A 19,381-nucleotide genomic window follows, 5' to 3' on the forward strand; every position below is an offset into this window, starting at 1 on the left:
TTCTATGGTTGACCTCAATGCAGTTTCTGTGAAAAGGTCATCTACTCATCAATCACTACTGTATATTTACACTGAAACCCTGGTCATAAATGTGTGGTTTCATTAGAAAATACATTATGAATGTGAGACAAAAAAGTATTATAAAGCTCAAAAAAGGTAAGTTAAATTTAATTAATTTAAAGCATTCCACTTGATGAAGGCAGTAAATAACAATTTTTTCACTTGTCTCTCTGTATTATCTTTCCCTGTCTCTTTCTTTTTGTGGATAATGTTGTGACACTATTTGTTTGTGTGTGTTTCCATGCCACAGTGGAGTACGACAGCAAGCTCTTTCCACAGCAGCGTCACCACAAGGAGTTTAAGTTCAACCTCTCACAGATCCCCAAGGGCGAGGCCGTCACTGCAGCTGAGTTTCGTCTCTACAAGGAGTGTGTGAGCCACACCTTCCACAATGAAACTTTCCTACTCAAAGTCTACCAAGTGGTCAAGGAGCACTCTGACAGGTAACACACACACACACACACACACACACACACACACACACACAGTGATAAGCTTTTAAACAACTGAGAAATGCAGGGTAGGACTCTCACTTCCCTCATTGACCTCTGCTAAATCCTGATTTCCCCATAAATCTTTTTACTTAATTATTATTTTTGGTTACATTTGTTATGTATATATATATATATATATATATATATATATATATAATGTACTGTACCTGCTCGTTCCACTACTTAATTGAAGCTAATCAATACTTACATTACTTGCATTGAGTTAAATCATCAAACCTAATATACCATGATTTTTATCATCAAGTGGAATGGAAATTTTCCAGATTCTTTTATGCAGTTAGTTTATATTATCTGTCATGTCAAATATTGTACAGTCCTACATCCCTCAAGACTCCACTATAAAATATAGAAAGAAATCTTTCAGTAACACATAACCGGATACTTTCAAATAACATAAAGTACACATTTTCAAATACATTTTGCAGGGAAAGTAGGGAAAAAGAAAAGAAATGCTAAGTTTATATAAATTTTTCCTCATCTCCTAGTCATTTTTCACGTAATTGTAAACGTAAACTGATTTAAATGTTTCATACTCGATTCGCCAAATCAGTGTATGTGCTAGATAATAGTTTAAGAAAACTTTTTCAGTTTTTATCCTTTTAAACAAAATGTTGGCTGGTTCCCATGCAGTACAGTACAGATACATACAATAAAAATTTTATCATCCCAAATGTATGCAGCTTTGGTTTTCATGTTTATCACTTTGTACATACACATTTTCCCTGTATTTCAGCCAGACACATTTGGTATCACTGGAAACAGTGAAATCTTGAGAATTTTTGTGGCTTTTAACAATGCTGGGCCATACAACATGCATGCATTAATTCAACTTTGAGTGGGTCCAGTAGATTTGCTGAGGGGTTACACTGTGGTTGTACTGGGAATCTACGAGGCAACAAAAAATATGCTATATAATGCTCAGTTGGCTTTTTCTGCAAACAAAAAGGTTAGGATTATGATTTTTTTTTTTTAAATTGCATCATCCTGTGTTACTCTCTATCTCTCTATCATTCTCCCTGTGTGTTACACAGACTCTGACACTGCTCTTGCCATGTTTATAATATAAAATCAAGCAAAACCACATCTTACAGAAATAGCACAGCTTCAAAATCTTTTGTGTTTTATCAAGCTTGACCAGTGAGCAACACTAATATGAAGAGAATTTCTGACATACAGTACATTTTCAGCTAACAGCTTATATAGTCCAGTACATTTTGTTTATCAATGGATATACACCAATGCAACTCTCTACTGTAAAGCTGTTGATATATATAGAGCTATTGCACTGGATTAATAATATTATTTTGTGCATCAAGAAACAAAAACACCTTTAGGTGGGGTCTCTACAACCAAATGTTCTCAGACTGCTGTCCGAGGCTAAAGCTGATCCACTCTTGGAGAACCTCAGATGTTAGCAAAGTATATTATTCCATCTGTCTAAGTGTCTATCAAGAGCTACTTACTCGCTTCATTTCCTCTTCTCTCTGGGAGGCACCAAAATTCAATCGGTGACAGAAAAGCCAGTCAAGAGCTTTTGCTTTTGTTTTCACTAGCGACCTGAAGGACACAGCAGCACGCTAGGCTAGCAGTGAGGACCGCGATAAATGGCTTTCCACCATGGATAGGTCAGGGCTTCCCAGAAAATTCAAGGCCTGGATATATCCACATGGCATCCTGCCCTGACTCCTCTGGCCACTGCTGATCTACGAAGTTCCAATCACCACCGTGGAGAGATTTGAGAGGAAGACAGCCTACAAGCCAAGACAAGACTACTCAGGTGGCTGGGCCTGTCGCGGAGCCTTAGCAGCATCATCCTTTACGAGCACAACACCAAGCTGCAGCTTCCTTTCAGCAGTCTGGCAGAGGAGTTCATGGTATCCAGAGCCAGAGAAGTCCTGCTCTATCGAGAGTCAGCTGTGACTAAGGTCTCTTCAGCAGGTGTTGAGGTCAGACCAGGAAGTAGGTGGCGCGCCCAGGAGGCAGTCCAGCTAAGGCAGGGCTGGGGCACAACACCCTGGTGGGCACGGTGGCAACTGGGCAGGTCAGGATTGGGAGAAATTCTACACCTTGCTACGGTAAAGCCAGAGGAAAGGAGAGGCGAAAGCTAATCCAGGAGGGGGTATGTGCAGAGGTGGAGGAAGTTCGCCTCAGCAGAATGGTGGGCATGGGCAAGCAGGGGGCCTGGACCAAGTGGGAGCATACAACTGGCCAAAAAATCACTTGGGCAGAAGGCGGACCACACCAATTTAATTCTTGGTCCAGTCAGTGTACAACGTCCTCCCAAGCCCCTTGAACCTGTTCACTTGGGGCCTGGTGGACTCACCCACTTGCAAACTCTGCCAGGAGAGGGGATCATTAGAGCACATACTGAGCTGCTGCCCTAAAGCCTTGGGAGAGGGGAGGAATTGTTGGTGCCATGGCCAAGCTCTCTGATGGCAGTAGCGAACACCAGCTGCACTGGCATAAGCTCCAGCAAGTGGCAACTCCCAGCAAAGTGCTCCATCGTTTTTGTGCGTGCTGGGGAGAAACCTTGGCCCCAACCAAAGACCCAGGGTGGGCTGCTCTCAACAGCAAGAGACTGGCAGCTCCTATGATCTTGGGAAACAATTGAAATTCCTGGACACCATCCAAGCCACTGCACTCCGGCCAGACATGGTTTTGATGTCTGAAGCAACCAAGCAGGTGGTGTTGCTAGAGTTTTCTTACCCCTGGGAGATTGGATGGAGGAGGCACAGGAGAAGAGGAGATCCAGATATGCATCTCTGGTAGCTCAGTGTCAGAGGAATGGGTGCAAGGCCCGCTGTTAGCAAGTCGAAGTGGGCTGCAGGGGCTTCACAGGGCAATCCCTACACTGGATCCTGGGACTCTTGGGGGTCTGCAGACTTCAAAAACGTAGAGCCATCAAGAACAGCTTGGAAGCTGCTGAAAGGGCTTTCCGTTGGCTCTGGATTAAGAGGGACAATGCATGGCGTAGTGCGCTACCTGGACACAAGCCAAGCTTGATCACCCCTGGCTGGGTCACCCAGGTGAGGGTTTCTGATGATAAGACCCATTCACCCCATGACCCCAGGATCATCACTGACGATGTGTCCAGGTTGCACCAGAAGATGTATCATAGAACTCAAACTTAACATACCCCGATTTATATGGTTGAACCCGGCAGGTAAACCTGACAGGTGAAAGTAACACTTCCACTGAGGTTTGGCAGTTTATACGAGGAAATACTATAAAGTCTTTGTTGTTGTTTTTCCCATTTTCAGCATTTTGCACGTCTGTCTCTTTGGTAATTGCCCACTCAGTGGGGAGCCTGTTAATTTACTCATGCCCCTCCTCCCAGTGAAAACCTTGCTCTTTGTTGACTCTAAGTCGAAATGGTAGAGCACTTAATAAGCCTGACACCCTATGCAGCCAAGAAATGTGAGAAAATACAAAATGTGTTAAGCCTGATGTAAGTAAAAACTTAGAATCTCTTTCTTGTATGGCAAACTTCTGGAGCCTGTCTGTCCAGATGTCTGACTTACTGTACATATCAGTGTAACAATCTTACAAATATGCCTTTTCAATACTTAAAAAGTTGCTACCACACACAGTAACCACAAGACTTAGACAGGAGATTTATTATTGCAAAAAGACCTTGTTAATCCAGTTCATTTAAGTCAGTCAATAAGAAGCTCTCCGTAGCCTTCGCCCTGGCAGCTCTCCTGTGGACCCCTTCCATCCTTTGTCAGCTGAGCTGTGTGTGTGTGTGTGTGTGTGTGTGTGTGTGTGTGTGTGTGTGTGTGTGTGTGTGTGTGTGTGTGTGTGTGAGTGTGTGTGTGTGTGTGTGTGTGTAAATACATGGTGTTGAGGCTCATATGGAAGCCATCAGAAACACTCTAATTAGTGACCAATGAAGACAGGCTGCTGCTGCTGCTGCTGCAGGGGCATTCTCTGAACACCTGGTTGATTGGCTTTGATGTAGGCTATGGAGGAGGGTCTGACTGACATGAGGCTGTGTTTTGACTACTGTAATGGCTTTGTTGGAATTAAAGGTCACTTAACCTATCCACATAAAGTAGGCAACTTTGTGGTTATACTGCATCTTCTGCCATGTTATGTGCTGTGTTATGTGGGTCTTTTCCTTCCTGTTTACAACCTTATTTCATTTACACAAATTATTGTAATTTATTTAACATACCTCTCTCTCTGTTTCATTGACTCTGTCTCCATGTATCTTTTGAAAATGTTCTAATCTAAAATGCTAAAATTTGGCATTGACATATTACTTTGCTCTCTGGGTTGCCTCAGCTAACTAGATAAATTAGTTAGCTTGGAGTGGTTAGAGTGCATCTTTTCCAGTTAGCCCTATGGTGCTAGGCTTGATATATTTGCATATTTTTAATTAAATTTCTGTCTTACATTACAAGATCTAGTCCACAAAATTTCTTTGGCTAACAAGTCCTACTCAGTTTGATATTTATAATGATATTATTTCATCAGTCAGATTAGTTCTTCTGAGAAAAATTTGAATCACTAAAAACACATTTCATTTATTATTTTTAATCCAAGCAATTTTATTTTGTATACCATGTTCTCCCAGAGAGGCAGACCTGTTCCTGTTGGAGTCTCGCAGACTGTGGGCAGCTGAGGAGGGCTGGCTGGAGTTTGACATCACCGCCACTAGCAACCTGTGGTTGATGAGTCCGGTGCACAACTTGGGTCTGCAAGTCAGCATGGAGACCAGCAGCGGTAATGGAAATAATAACATATGTATGGCGCCACAAATGCCAAGAAAGTGTATCTGAAAATCTGTCCGACAGAATTTTACCAAAATTGGTGTGCTCATTGCTGCTCTTGGGTTTATTTTGGTTTATCATTGAGGTGCTTCCTTCTTTTGAGGACAAAAGGGTTAGAACCTCTGTATTGCTGCTAATGGCTATACACTTTTATATACAGTATATATATATATATACACATATATATATATATATATACATTTTTGTGTAGTTTTAAGGTGCTGTACCCTCTCAAACAGGACAGAGCATCAGTGTCAAGGAGGCAGGCCTAGTAGGACATGACGGTGCACTGGAGAAGCAACCTTTTATGGTCGCATTCTTCAGAATCAGTGAAGTATACATCCGCACTGCCCGCTCCACTGGTGGCAAACGTCGCCAGCAGAATCGCAACCGATCCACACAACCACAGGACGGCTCCATGGGGCTGGGCGTAGCAGGTCAGTCAACTTTAACCACCCTGATCACACAGTGCAACCATGAACACAATCAGACACAAAACTGAGTGGATGGGTAGCATTTGTTTGAAGCCTGGTTGAAGTGGTCATCTTTGAGACTATGAATTGGACCTGGTTTCAGCTGGATCTCTCTAATCGACCCCCATCAGACACAAATCTTAGCACAGGGATGATGTCCAAAATAAGTTTTTACTGTTGTTTGTCCAAAATGATTAAGTGTAGTGTTGTGTATCCCAAAACCTGTATCTTGAGCAAGGAACATAGTTTTTTTCATGACAACATATAAAATGTTTTACTTATGGAAGAGATTGAGAGTTTAATTGGGGTTGGCTTCAAATTAAAGCTAAAAAGACTGTAAAGAAAGACTAGAAAGCTTGAATATATGAGTCAGATTGGTGGTGTTCATTTAAAAAATTCTTGCTTTCTATATTATCTTTGTTTGGCAACGGCTGTATGGTTGAGGTCAGGGAAAGGCTTGTGCGTGTGCTTGTGCCTGTGGCAAATAAAGTGTGGCTAAGGTAAGGCAAATAAAACACTAAGTTAGGTTTAATGAAAAATTACTGTTGTAGTTTATAAAAAGGTGAGCTTTCCATGTCTCTACAAAAACTACTTCCTGTGCTGGTATTGAAGAGATACAGATACCAGTTTGTAGGATCATAACAAATACTATAGCTTATAACTTATATTAACTTAAACTGATTTGCTCAGAAAATACTTGTATAAGTCTACCATGGGTTTATTTCAGAAATGTGTGCCTAAAATCTTGGTTAACTTGATTCCACAAATAGAAAGATAGGTCAGTGAGTGAGTTCAGTTTCAAGTTTAAATCATACTATAGTCTTCATAGTATTGCTGTTTTTAAACATCCCATAAGGTTGTGTGTGTTGTGATCTGTTAACCCTCAGGCAGCCAAAATTGTTTGGCCCAAGAGCAGCTTTAGTTCGGCACACTTGTTTTCTGGACTTATGTCAGACTTGTGAAAAATGAAGTGCTAGAGTCATTTCAAGTAGGACGAGACTCGCTCAACATTAGCCACATTGCTGCTAACTGAAGCTGTTGGTGAGACCAAAGAGGCTAAAGTCTACACCCCCAAAAACCTAGCGAAATCTGGGTCATAGGTGTCTCTCTTTTTGTCCTCTGATACCTAAGCACATCTTAGTACACTGACACACAGCCACAAATGGCCCAGCTTGGCTGGCTACCTGGGAAATTATTTACTTTGCTTCTTCTGCTACTGTGTATAATGACTCTACCATCTGTATGGCACACAGACATATTTGTAGGATGAGTTGGTTTTGTCTTTATTGCTACTCTCTGAAAATCCTTTGCTGAGATTTGTTGACTCTATTTTCTGATTGTTCAGAACATTTTCAATGTCTGTCTCAGTAGATTACACTGTGGTCTTGTTAACACAAGAGATTGTAAATTGAATTCCTGCAGGGATTTTTCTCAGTAATTGTGTTAGATAAAATCTTTGGCTGACATAACAGAGAACAAAGACATATCATTTGTTACGTTAAGTTAAATGAAGATGTTTTGTTTTTAAGATTAAGTGATACTGGGGTACACTTGTGAATCAGAGGGCTAACGTGCACAGTGCATACAATGTGCTCAGAATGTGGGTTAGCATTCCTGTAACGGTCATCTCAGCTCTCTTCCAGTATATGAGGCAATATTTATGCCAAATGTAAATAAATTCATAATTAATAGCTTAGAAAATAGTTTAACGCTACATTAGAGTCTGCTATTCAACTGCTTTTACGAGCAAATTCACAAGGTAGGTTGACTGTAGTCAGCTTTTGTGTCCCAGTGTGTTTCAGAAAGATGAGAAAACTGTGAATCGCAATTAAAAAATCTGTTTTAATGAGGGCAATCTGTTAAATATGTGTCCTGGAGGACTGGCCTTTATATAACCCAAAACATGAAGACCTTTCCACCTCGCTACTCGGGACGCTGGAGAGTGTAAATATTTAGATCCTACACAGGAAGTGGGGAGGCCCCCCCCTTGCGACAGCCGAGTGTCCACAGCCAGCAGTGGACTGCTGGGATTGGATGGGATAGGAGGATCCATGAGGAATCAGGAGGGCATATGGTATCAATACTGCATCACTTACTCCAGAGACAGGGAGGTGGACAGGATGGATGGGGAGAGCATCTGTCTTGTGGAGCATTCATGGGGTGAAACAAACTGTGACAAAATCCCCCAGTTTCTGTTTAGCATGGAGCTACAGTATATCACTTCAGGCCACAACAATTAAAATAATCTGAAGAGTATTTCACTGATAATTCACCCTGATTCTTTCTCAGAAAAAACATGAGATCTAAGGCCTGGAAGGCAGCAACGTGTTACCTTCCTACCATCCACATTCCACTGCATTACACTACTACATTTACTGCATCTTTTTTTTATCACTTTGGTGCCATTTTGTCCTCATCTTCACACTCTAGGACATAATCAAAGCTATTTTTTGTCAAAATGCAGCTTCATACCTTGCCAAAAGAGCAGTACAACACCTTTGAAGGTAATTTAGGGTTTTGTGGGCGAAGAAGGCTTGGGAGGTAATTGGAGTCCGGTTGGGCTTTGACTGTGGGGGAAGTTAACAACCGTCCAGGGAAGGAATACCACATCCCAGCACAGCACAGCACAGGCAGCCTGTAATTAGGCCTAGCCAGTCATTAGCTGCACAGCTCAAAGACTGACCACGCTAACAGTATCGCTTAAAGAATAATAATAACACAGCACTCGGCCAGCTGTGTTTTTTCATCTGTCTCTCTTCTCCTCCTCATTCTCCTCACTCGTAACCCCACCCAACCTCCTTTTGTTTACTGCTGAAGTAATTAGACATAGTGGAGCTCACTCGCAGGGTTTAATAACCGCTGTGATGAAAGACAGGAAGAAAGATAAACTTCAGAAGTAGTGGATGGTGGGAGGGGAAACGTCAGAGATAACTGTGATGTTCATGTATTCATCTGGGTTGACGACCCAGAAGAAGCTAATTGCTTTTCTAAACATTGGGCACATGGAACCCAAGTTTTCTGTCACCACCAAAACCTCTAAGCGAGTTCATGTCATTTCTACTGCAATCTTTTCTTCTTTCTTTGCTCTAAAAATTTGGTTCGGAGATTTGAGAAATTATCAGAGCAAACCATAGACTTACAATGGACTGGTTTGAGAGATTGTGGCCTGCAGGGATTGAAATTACTTCTTAATGTCAAATATCACACACACAGATACACATTTCCTACATGGAACACCCAGGCTGTAATGACTGACAACCATTTGATTCTTGTATTTTCACAATGACATTGTAGATATAATTTATAAACTTCCCCCAAACAGAGAGGCTCGTGAAAGTGTTTAAGGTGTTTAATGACAAGTAGTGTAGTGAAGAGTTAATACCAGGCCAAGACTCATGCAGTTTAGTATAGTTAGAGAGCTACAGTGCAGTAATGGGTAGTGTTTCACCTGCTGTTATAGGCAGGCTCTTAACTGGCAGCCAATGTCCCACCTCAATAAATTCAATGTGAATTGGTTTTAGTGCAGCATTTTAGTATTACATGGTCGAATGGGGGTGGTAGGGCATTCACGAGTGCTGTATTTTAGTAGTCATTGACTACTCCCAAAAAGTAATCGCGGGAGATCTATCATATTTTTTTCACCCAATAACAATGATCAATTATCGTCAAAAACGTCTCATACAACCAGTAAAGGGTGTAGGCGGGACCAACCTGGGGGTAGGTGAAATACCAGAGCCCTGGATTGGCTCTGAGAGGCTGTTTAAAAATGAGCCGTGATCTGATTGGACTAAATCCCCAGCAGCTTGTCTGACCTGGAGATACCGTTTGACTGCATGACCGACTGCTCTCTTGCAGCGCAGCACAATGAAATTTACCAACAGACCTGTTATTTCCCTTTTTCTGTGGTCGGTGATCGGACGCTTGGAAAATTCTCTGATTGTCGTCTGCTTGCTTTGTTCACTCTGTTGGCGCATCTCCTCGTTGTTGCTGCTGTTAGCGGTAACCATGAGCGGGTGTAGCTTCAAATGGTTATGCATAGCGCTGGCACTTTGGTGGTACTTTAGAGTAGCCTTACATATATTGCAGCTGACGGGTTTATCTGCTTTGGTAAAATATTTCCACACTGTTGACTGTCGAGCATCAGGGCGTACAGTCATGTTTCTCTTTGCCACTTGTTTTCGCTGCATTTCTGCTGCTTTAGCGCCCAACAGTATCACGTGTGACTTGTCAACAACTACAACTACAACAGCAAATACCCACAGCGCCCCCAGCTGCATATCTGCTGTAGATGCCACTGCTTTATTACTGCACCGTGCTAAAATCACAGATGAACGATTAGTCTACAGCATTGCACAGTGTTGACTAGTGGTTTTAATATTCGAATAGTCGACTAGTCGACTATTCTGTGAAACCCCTAGGGGGTGGTACAGTGATGTGATGGTTAGCACTGTCGCCTCACAGTGAGAAGGTTTGAGTTTGCATGTTCTTCCTGTGCCTGCATGGGTTCTCTCCGGGTACTCCAGCTTCCTCCCACAGTCCAAAAACATGTGAATTAGGTTAATTGGCGAGTCTAAAGTGCCCATAAGTGTGAATGTGGGTTTGAGTGGTTGTGTTTCTCTATATGTCAGCCCTGTGATAGACTGGCGACCTGTCCAGGGGTGTACCCTGCCCTTGCCCAATGTCAGCTGGGATTGGCTCCAGCCCCCCCACGACCCTATAAGGATAAGGGGTAAAGATAATGGATGGATGGATGGTCGAATGGATGTCTACACACAGAGAAACACTTTGAGGTTAAACATTGTTAGGTAATATCCCCTTATGGCCAAGTAGAACTCACTGCTCAGTGCCACTGGCTCCATTCACATTACCATGTCGTAAATGAACTCATTGACCTGCTTTCTTTCCATTTACTATTCAAATATCTGGTCTTGACAGTAGTGGAAGAAATGGGTGAAACTCAAGGTCATGGTTTGGTTGCTAATGTTTAAAGGAATTGTTATTTTAGGAAAGATGCTTGCTAGTAACCTTGCTAAGAGTGAGTTAAGAAGATTGATACCACTCTCATGTCTATTTAAGAATGAAGCTACAGCTACCAGCTGGTTAGCTTATCTTAAAACCATAATGTGTTGTTTTCAAAAACAAATTAGATATACGTTAGTGAGCATTAGAGGTGCTAGGTGAGTTTGGAATAGAGCAGGGCTAGTTATATCATCCTGTTGCCTGTCTTTATGCTTTTGTAAGCTAGCTTCCCCCTAGCTGTAGCGTTATACTGAACAGAAGGAGGCAGTTGTCGCTCAATTCACTGAAGGCTTTTGTCAGATTCCTGCCCGTTCCTGATACGCGCTACAATATCTGTGTCATCCGAGTATTTCTGGATGTGGCAGGACTAAGAGTTGGGTCCGCTGTATACATGGTGAACGGGAACGGAGCCAGAACAGTCCCCCGTGGAGCCCCAGTGCTGCTCATCACTGTCCCTGAGAAACAGTTACCCAGCCTGACGTACTGTGGTTGTCTTGTCAGTTAATCCACAATCCAGGACATGAAGCAAGGATCCACCCCCATCCCTTCCAGCTTGTCTTTAAGAATGGGGGGTTGGATGGTGTTAAATGCACTTGAGAAATCAAAGAATATAATCCTCATGTAACTACCTGGTTGATCCAAGTAAGAATGGGCCCGGTGGAGCATGTAAAGGACGGCATCATCCAATCCAATATGTTCTTTGTGGGCAAACTGTAGGGGTCTAGTGCACGTTAAACCTGTGGCCTCAGAAGGTGGAGAAGCAGCCGCTCCAGGGTCCTCATGATGTGTGATGTGAGGTCCAGCGGTCTGTAGTCATTTATCTCAGCCGGTCATCCTACTTTAGGTACCAGAAACAAGACATGATGTTTTCCACAGGACCGGAACCCTCCCTATTTGAAGGCTTAAGTCAAAGATCCTCTGGAGAGGCTCAGTTAGCTGGGCTGCACAGTCCTTTAACAGCCTCGGATACACACCATCCAGGCCTGTTGCCTTTCATGGACGTAGCCTCGCCGCCTCCACTGTAAAGGACAGGAGACTTGACTCCAGTGTGGAGGGAGTTGCAGCTGTAGTGTCAGGTTGTGGAGGAGATGCCATAGGAGAAGCTGCACCTGAAGCAGTGGGAGAGAGAACAGGTGAGGCTGTGTCAAACCTGTTGTAGAACAGGTTGAACACATTGGCCTTGTCCACATTACCTGATGTTGCCTGGCTGTTCTTGTCCTTATAGCCAGTGATGGTCCTCATCCCCTTCAACACCTCTCTGGTGTTGCAGCTTCCTTACTTTCTTTTTGTAGTCCTCCTTCGCCTGCTTTAATCTCCTCTTCAGCTCATGTTGCACAGACCTGAGCTTCTCCCTGTCTCCATCCCTGAAGGCCTCCTTTTTCTGGTTGAGGAGGGTCTTGATGTTACTGGTGATCCAGGGTTTGTTGTTTGGAAAGCAGTGTACAGTTGTTGCTGGTATTACAGTGTCCATACAGAAGTTAATGTACTCATTGGTACATTCAACCATTCTATCAAGGTCAGAGTCCTTGCTTTTATCATTTTCCTGTGACTCCAACAGGACATTCCGATCTGTGCTCTCAAAACAGTCTTTTAGACACTCTCTGGTCTCCGGGGTCCAGTTCCCGAATGAGCGGGTGGTTGCAGCCCTCTTCAGTACACAGGGCTTGTAGGAAGGCTCAAGAAAATACAGATTATCCGATTTTCCAAGTGGTGGTAGAGCTGAAGCAGTGTAGGCCTCCTTGACATTTGCATACAACAGATCTAGTGTCTTATTTTCCCTTATGGGACAATCAACATACTGAGTGAAGCCAATCACATGAGAGGTGAGAGTGACATGGTTAAAATCCCCCAGCAGATCTTCTCCTTCACTGTGATGTGAACAGGGTTGCACCATCTATTGTTCACAAGCAGAACCAGTCCTCCACCTTTATTCTTTCCTCTTGCTCCGGCATCTCTGTCCCCTCGTACTGCAGTGAAGCCAGGTAAATCCACACAACGGTAGGGAGTGTTGTTGTTTAACCAGGTCTCCATGGCCTGGGCTCTGCATCCACGGTATGGCTTCTTCAGCTCAGCCGGTATGGGATGTTTAACTCCATATTTGGTCAACTTTAAAGCTAGGAGAGTTTCCTTTGTGTACATAGTCAGACGAAACAATGACTTAGAATAAAAAACATCAATCGACAAAAAATATATTGAAAACAAAAACTAATTAGCATAATAGTACTATACATTTAGAACCCTTATATGTAGTCTCGGTATTTAAAGTTCCCTCCCACCCTCACTCTCTGTCAAGGAAAGCAAAAAGAAATTAATGGAGGCCTCAACGGAGCTGGAGTTTACTGGTAACTGTGTGGCACTACATTTTTACAGGCAGGAAGGGTAGATGTGGTTCATGGGCAACACAAATGTGGGCCTTTACACTCAGTGAAAGCCCATAGTAAATATCAGCTTTGTTGCTCTTAGAGTCCCACAAATTGTAAATGCTGATGGCTTTGAAGGCCAAGAGGTCAAGGAAAATGAGTTGTGTATAGATGTCTGTCTGTGAGAAGGGGAATATGTTGCCAAATGCTATACCTTGTGCTATACCTTGTGACTAGCCTGAATGGTCAGGGTGAAAGCACTATACCTCACTCACCTTGCACACCTGCTGCTGTGAGAGAGCGGGGACAATAATTACACACTGTTTAAATCCCAAGATATCACATGGTGTAAGTGTGCACAGCAAGCACATAGACACATACAGACACACACACAGTGAACTTGAGTTGGGAGAACAGGTAATTACCGGATGTTACAGGCTATGTCAGTCCAAACACCTTGTACAAATAATTTAGAAGACAGCCTAAGCATATGACAACTTGCAGTAGTAGACTACTACAGTTAAAAAATCTTTTACTATATGTTTGTTTTGTAGGAGAAGACCCAAAATGAACACTGTAAGCAGACTACTTGATTACAACAAGCAAATTATTTAAAGAGATTTTTTATAGGAATGATTCTGTCCCAATCACTCTTGTTCATACCAAAAAAGGTGCTTGTACAGACTGGAATCTGGAGAAAGAATTCAAATGAGACGATCAGACTTAATAACCCTGCCTGTAGCAAGACCTAGATGAGCAAGTAGGGGGTGTCTGTGAGAATGTGTGTATAGTAAGGGACACGTTATGTTACATATGGAAACAATGTTTGCCGGCACGCTGATGCTTAACCCAAAGTTATTAAAACCCCAACAGTTCATATTCCAGTACAGACTCATAAAACTCTATAGATTAACTTATGAAAGCCCTATCATTCTGCAGTACTGTAATGTGTCATTTTCTCTCTCTATAAACATCAGTTCAAGTTTAATAAATGGTCACTGACTATCGGAATTAATCCATCTTATCATATTAACACATCTTTACATGTTTAGATGTTGCTGCAGTAAAAAGAAACACATGCTCTTGTTTAGGAAAAAAATTGATCACATTTTATCTGTATCTGATTCATTCAATTAGGAGACAACACCTGGCATTATACCATGTTGTACAGTAATCTGTATGAGTGCTATATAACATGTAAGTGTAGACATTTCTTGTATTATTTTAGAACATGTTTAGAAGGTAGGTGCTCTTAAACCTAAAGTGCCTTATTATTGTAGAACACCTGCATATTTTTAGCACAGGTGGTAGAAACTGACACCCAAACTCAGGCAGTGTCAGTGCCATGAGCCATTTCTTTCTCCCTCGCTTCTCATTTATTTCAAGCTGAGATGACTCCACGTGACAAGACCAATATGCTTTTGCTGTCTATACCTCTTTTTATATTTCAGATGAATCCAGCTAAAACAATGCGATTGGTGTTTCTGTTCAAAATTAAATTTGTTTTGAAATCTTAATGCAACTAGTGCTGGTGAACTTTAATTACAACTCTCCCATTTTAATGAATGGGTAAGTGGCTTTGGCCCTTAAACAAATAAATATCAGGGCATTTTTGTGTGTTTGTGTGTGTGTGTGTGTGTGTGTGTTTGTGTATGTGTGTCTGTGTGTGTGTGTGTGTGTGTGTGTTTGTGTGTGTGTGTGTGTGTGTGTGTGTGTGTGTGTGTGTGTGTGTGACCAGCTCCAACTGACAAACCAGGCTGCTGTTGGTGAGTTAGTCTGTCTAACAGTCACACACTCACACACACACTCTTCTGGAAAAAATACAATATTCGATTTGCTTGCATGGACATAAGCCTGCGTGTTCTTTTGTTTATTTGTTTGTTTATGTATTGAATGCAAACAGTTTCTTTCTATTTCTATTCATTTATTGTATTTATTCTGGTTGGTTGATTTGTAGCTGGATTGTGAGTGGTTGGTTTGTAGCTATATTCTGATTGACTGTTTTGTAGCCGTACTGTAATTGGTCGATTTGTAGCTGTATTCTGATTGGTTCATTTGTAACCGTATTCTGATTGGTTGATTTATAGCAGTATTCTGAAGGGTCGATTTGTAGTTCTATTCTGATTGGTTGGTTTGTAGCTCTATTCTGATTGGTTGGTTTGTTGCTGTATTCTGATTGGTCAATTTGTAGCCATATTCTCATTGCTTAGTTCTTTTAGTAGCTTTATTCCCATTGGTTAGTATGTTTGTAGCTGTATTCTGATTGTTATTAATTGGTTTGTAGCTGTATTCTAATTTGTTGATTTCTAGCTGTATTCTGATTGTTATTAATTGGTTTGTAGCTGTATTCTAATTTGTTGATTTCTAGCTTTATTGTGATTGGTTAGTTTGTTTGTAGCCGTATTCTGATTCGTTGGGTGGGTTGGTTGGTCACAGATTGATTGGAATTTCTTCAAATTTCACACAATTATTCACTTGGACTCAAGAACGAACTGGTTCAATTTTGGTCGTTAAAGTTCAAAGGCCAAGGTCACAGTGACCTCACTAAACATGATTTTGTCCTTGTGAACACAATATCTCGCAAACTCCTCAAGGGAATCCTTTCAAATTTGGCACAAGCATTCAATTGGACTCAAAGACAAACCGATTATATTTTGGTCAAAGGCCAAAGTCACAGTGACCTCACAAAACACGTTTTTTAGCCATAACTCAAGAATTCACATAGAAATTATGACAAAATTTCACACCAATGGTTTATATTTTAAATGATTCTGGATAAACAGGGATGTAACTTGAAATCTGTCAGAGTGGTGGAGGCACACAACTGCAATTCGGTAATTCAATTTTTTTCTTGCAATGTATAAAGTTTTTGTAGCCTAAATAACTTGAGCGATAACTCTACTAGGCTAAACATGGAATTAAAAACTCATGTTATAATCCTAATGACAAATGACAGATAAAGCAACAAAAAATAGGCAATCTCCATTAGGTTTTTGTACCAAAATGTTTGATTACCAGTTTTATAATTAACTTTGCACTTAGTTCAGTACCAACAAACAACCAACTGGAACTGGAACTTTGAAGGAATTTAATAAAAGTATTAAGTGTATTTTTTAATTTGTGAAACAGGGATATATAAATAAAATTCTGAGTGCAATGCGTTACTACCACAGGATTTAATTGGGAATTTTTTAAACATCATTTGTGTGTGTTTTAATTGATGTCCCTTCAGTCATGTAGAGATACACATTCATACATTGAGGGCTACATTGAGCCATGCTGGTTGACAAGAGGTCTGTGCGCATCTTAGAGATAGAATTTCCTAATGATTTCAGTTTTTCTTTTGCAGATTACAACAACAGTGATCAGAAAACAGCATGCAGAAGACATGAGCTCTATGTCAGCTTCCGAGAGCTGGGCTGGCAGGTATCAAACATTTCCTTACTCCATAGAGCAAAACTAGTCCTAATACACGTGTTGAACCAGTGATCCTCACACTGTGATATCCTAATCATGTTTACTCAAACAACATTACAACCTAAGAAAAACATTTGAGTTTGTCTAATGGAATTTGGTATGTTGATGATCCATAGATACATGACACTGGATGTAAATCTGCATATGACAGTGATGACTGTGTATTTCTTATATCATCAAGTTATTTTCTATACATACATGTCTACTATGTACAAAGTTTGCACACCCACATCTATTGGAATGTTACTTTTAGTCTGTTTTTTCAGTTTGATGACAGTGCCACTACATCATTTATACACACATTATAAACACCACTGTTTGATGTGGAAGTGGTACTAACAAGCAAGGGTGGAAAAAGAAGAGAAAGTCACTTAAAGTAGCTTTGAGGCAGCAGACATAAGTCTTGTGTGTATTTGTGTGAAACAGAGGAAGAAATAGAAGAGAACAAGAGAAAACAAACAGTGAAATGTTAACACAGCACTGACATCTAGACAGAGACAGCATACAAACTATCTCTCTCATTCTCACTCTCTCTCTCTCTCAAAAAACACTCATGGGCACATGGGAAGGGAGCAGGCAGATAAGTAAGAAGAGAAAGACGGAGACACATTATTGACGGACAGGAAGGTACACTAGTTGAAAACAAGTCAGAAAGATTTAAAACATGCAGAGAATTTGAAACATATTCTACAGGAGTCAAGTGGACTCCTGTAGGACACTGCTGCTTCCAATTTTCAAGGTATAACTATCTACAATGGCTATATTACAAAATGAATTGGCATTAATATACACCACTCATCCAGTTGTTTACAAAGATAAGCATTCAAATATGGTGGAATTATAAAACCAGACACCATTCTATTATTTCAAAACAAAGAATAGACCTCTCTAATAGACTAGATATTGATGTATTAGGGTGTCTTATTTACTTGATTTGATCGATTTGATAAACTGTGACTGTGCTTTTTATGTTAACTGTGTTTCTCTAAGGACTGGATAATTGCTCCTGAAGGCTACGCAGCCAACTACTGTGATGGAGAGTGTTCCTTTCCCCTTAATGCCCACATGAATGCCACCAACCATGCCATTGTACAGACACTGGTAAGACCAACCTACAAGAATTTACCATGCTAACTACATTCTTTACACAGTACAGGAGAAGTTATTGTGGGTTTAAGTCTCACCTCGCTGCCAGTATCCTTTGTTAGTACGTTTATTTTGTTTGGTTGTGTGTTAGAGTCTGTCTGGACTTTTTAAGGGATTCAAGATCAATGAATATATACTGTTTTCAGCTGCTTAGCATGAAGAGTACTACTTCACTTTGAAAAAAAAGTTGTATGTCTTTTATTGCTCTGTATGGATTGTGTAAAGACTGAGAAAATGATCCTGATGATGTCATTAGAGTTATCTTAAATTGGGCTTGTTGCATTATAAGGAATGCAGTGGTTTTGGAGCATGACCAATTCTTTGGAGTAAAAGTCAAGATTCTGCTGCTTGGACTTTGACCATTCTTTTTTAAAAATCTGTCTCCTATGAATTCCTCAGCTCAATGAAGGTGAGATACTGAATTGCTGCAGACACCTTATAGTGTACCTCTTATCTTTTTAATTACTACTTTCCACTCTAGTGCTCTAATATTTTATAGCCAGTCCACAAATAGACTACTGTGTTTATGCAATAATGCATATTTAGTTCATTGTGAATGTGGACTGTGTGGTTTACTGGGAATCAGTGCTATATGATAAATGCAGACTGATGCCTTAAGTGGTTTTAAGTATTTCTTGTGTTTTTCAGGTGCACCTGATGAACCCTGAGAATGTACCGAAACCATGCTGCGCCCCCACCAAACTCCACGCCATCTCAGTGCTCTACTTCGATGACAACTCCAACGTCATACTTAAGAAGTACAAGAACATGGTGGTGCGGGCCTGTGGCTGCCACTGACAACATCAAGTACTAGTAATGCTTGACTGATAAATGGGTTGGCAAAGGGCTGCAAGTGGAGCAGTGACTCCTGGGTGAGGTTGACCTCAAGTAGACACCAGTTTGCAGTTCTCAGCCTGCAAAGAATGTCCACCCTGAAAGATTATTTACATGTTCTATTCCAATAATCTTAGACATCTAAAAATATCAATCTGATAACCATCTGCCATAAAGGCATCACCCTAAGTGGGGACCATTGCAAAAATGAAACCATATGGGTATCATCTAGAGGCAACTTCACCCTACTGCAATGTTGAGTCACCAAATTGTCTATCACCTTCTCTACTGGCATTAAAGTGGAGTTTTTCTTTCATGGGTCTGCAAGTGAATGAGTGACTATGTGTGTGTGTGTGTGTGTGTTGGGGAGGGGAGGGGAGGGGAGGGGAGGGGAGGGGAGGGAGTGTTTAAGTCTGTACATGTGTTTATGGAATTCTGTGTATGAATGCCTAAGAGGCTACTGCACCTTCTCCCTCACCAAGAGGGCAAGGCCAAAACTGAACTGTTGTTGAACCAATCCAAGCGCTGCTTTCTTTCCCTAATCCTACACACACACACACACACACACACACACACATATATGTATATATATAAAACACAGTGGATCAGTTCTCAGAAGAGGCTCACATAATTCCTAATGAACATCTTCTCTACAATGCATGACCCCAGGTAGTTGGCTATGATATCACAGCACTGAAAACCAGAAGTAGCCAGTGCCTTCA

General features: G+C 41.3%; 1 protein-coding gene across 1 annotated transcript in view; it reads left to right on the top strand.

The window, feature by feature from the left end:
* The window catches only part of bmp6 (bone morphogenetic protein 6), a 52,972-nt gene extending 33,999 nt beyond the window's left edge, over positions 1–18,973 (top strand). Inside the window, exons 2-7 of the mRNA XM_056364760.1 lie at positions 311–503; positions 5,155–5,303; positions 5,590–5,787; positions 16,552–16,628; positions 17,670–17,780; positions 18,474–18,973. Of these exons, the coding sequence (XP_056220735.1) occupies positions 311–503; positions 5,155–5,303; positions 5,590–5,787; positions 16,552–16,628; positions 17,670–17,780; positions 18,474–18,623 (878 nt within the window). The 3' untranslated portion in view covers positions 18,624–18,973. The remainder of the gene's footprint in view (positions 1–310; positions 504–5,154; positions 5,304–5,589; positions 5,788–16,551; positions 16,629–17,669; positions 17,781–18,473) is intronic.
* The last annotated feature ends 408 nt before the right edge of the window (positions 18,974–19,381 follow it).

The sequence above is a fragment of the Seriola aureovittata genome, chromosome 20 (assembly GCF_021018895.1).
Source record: "Seriola aureovittata isolate HTS-2021-v1 ecotype China chromosome 20, ASM2101889v1, whole genome shotgun sequence".
Taxonomy (NCBI): Eukaryota; Metazoa; Chordata; class Actinopteri; order Carangiformes; family Carangidae; genus Seriola; species Seriola aureovittata.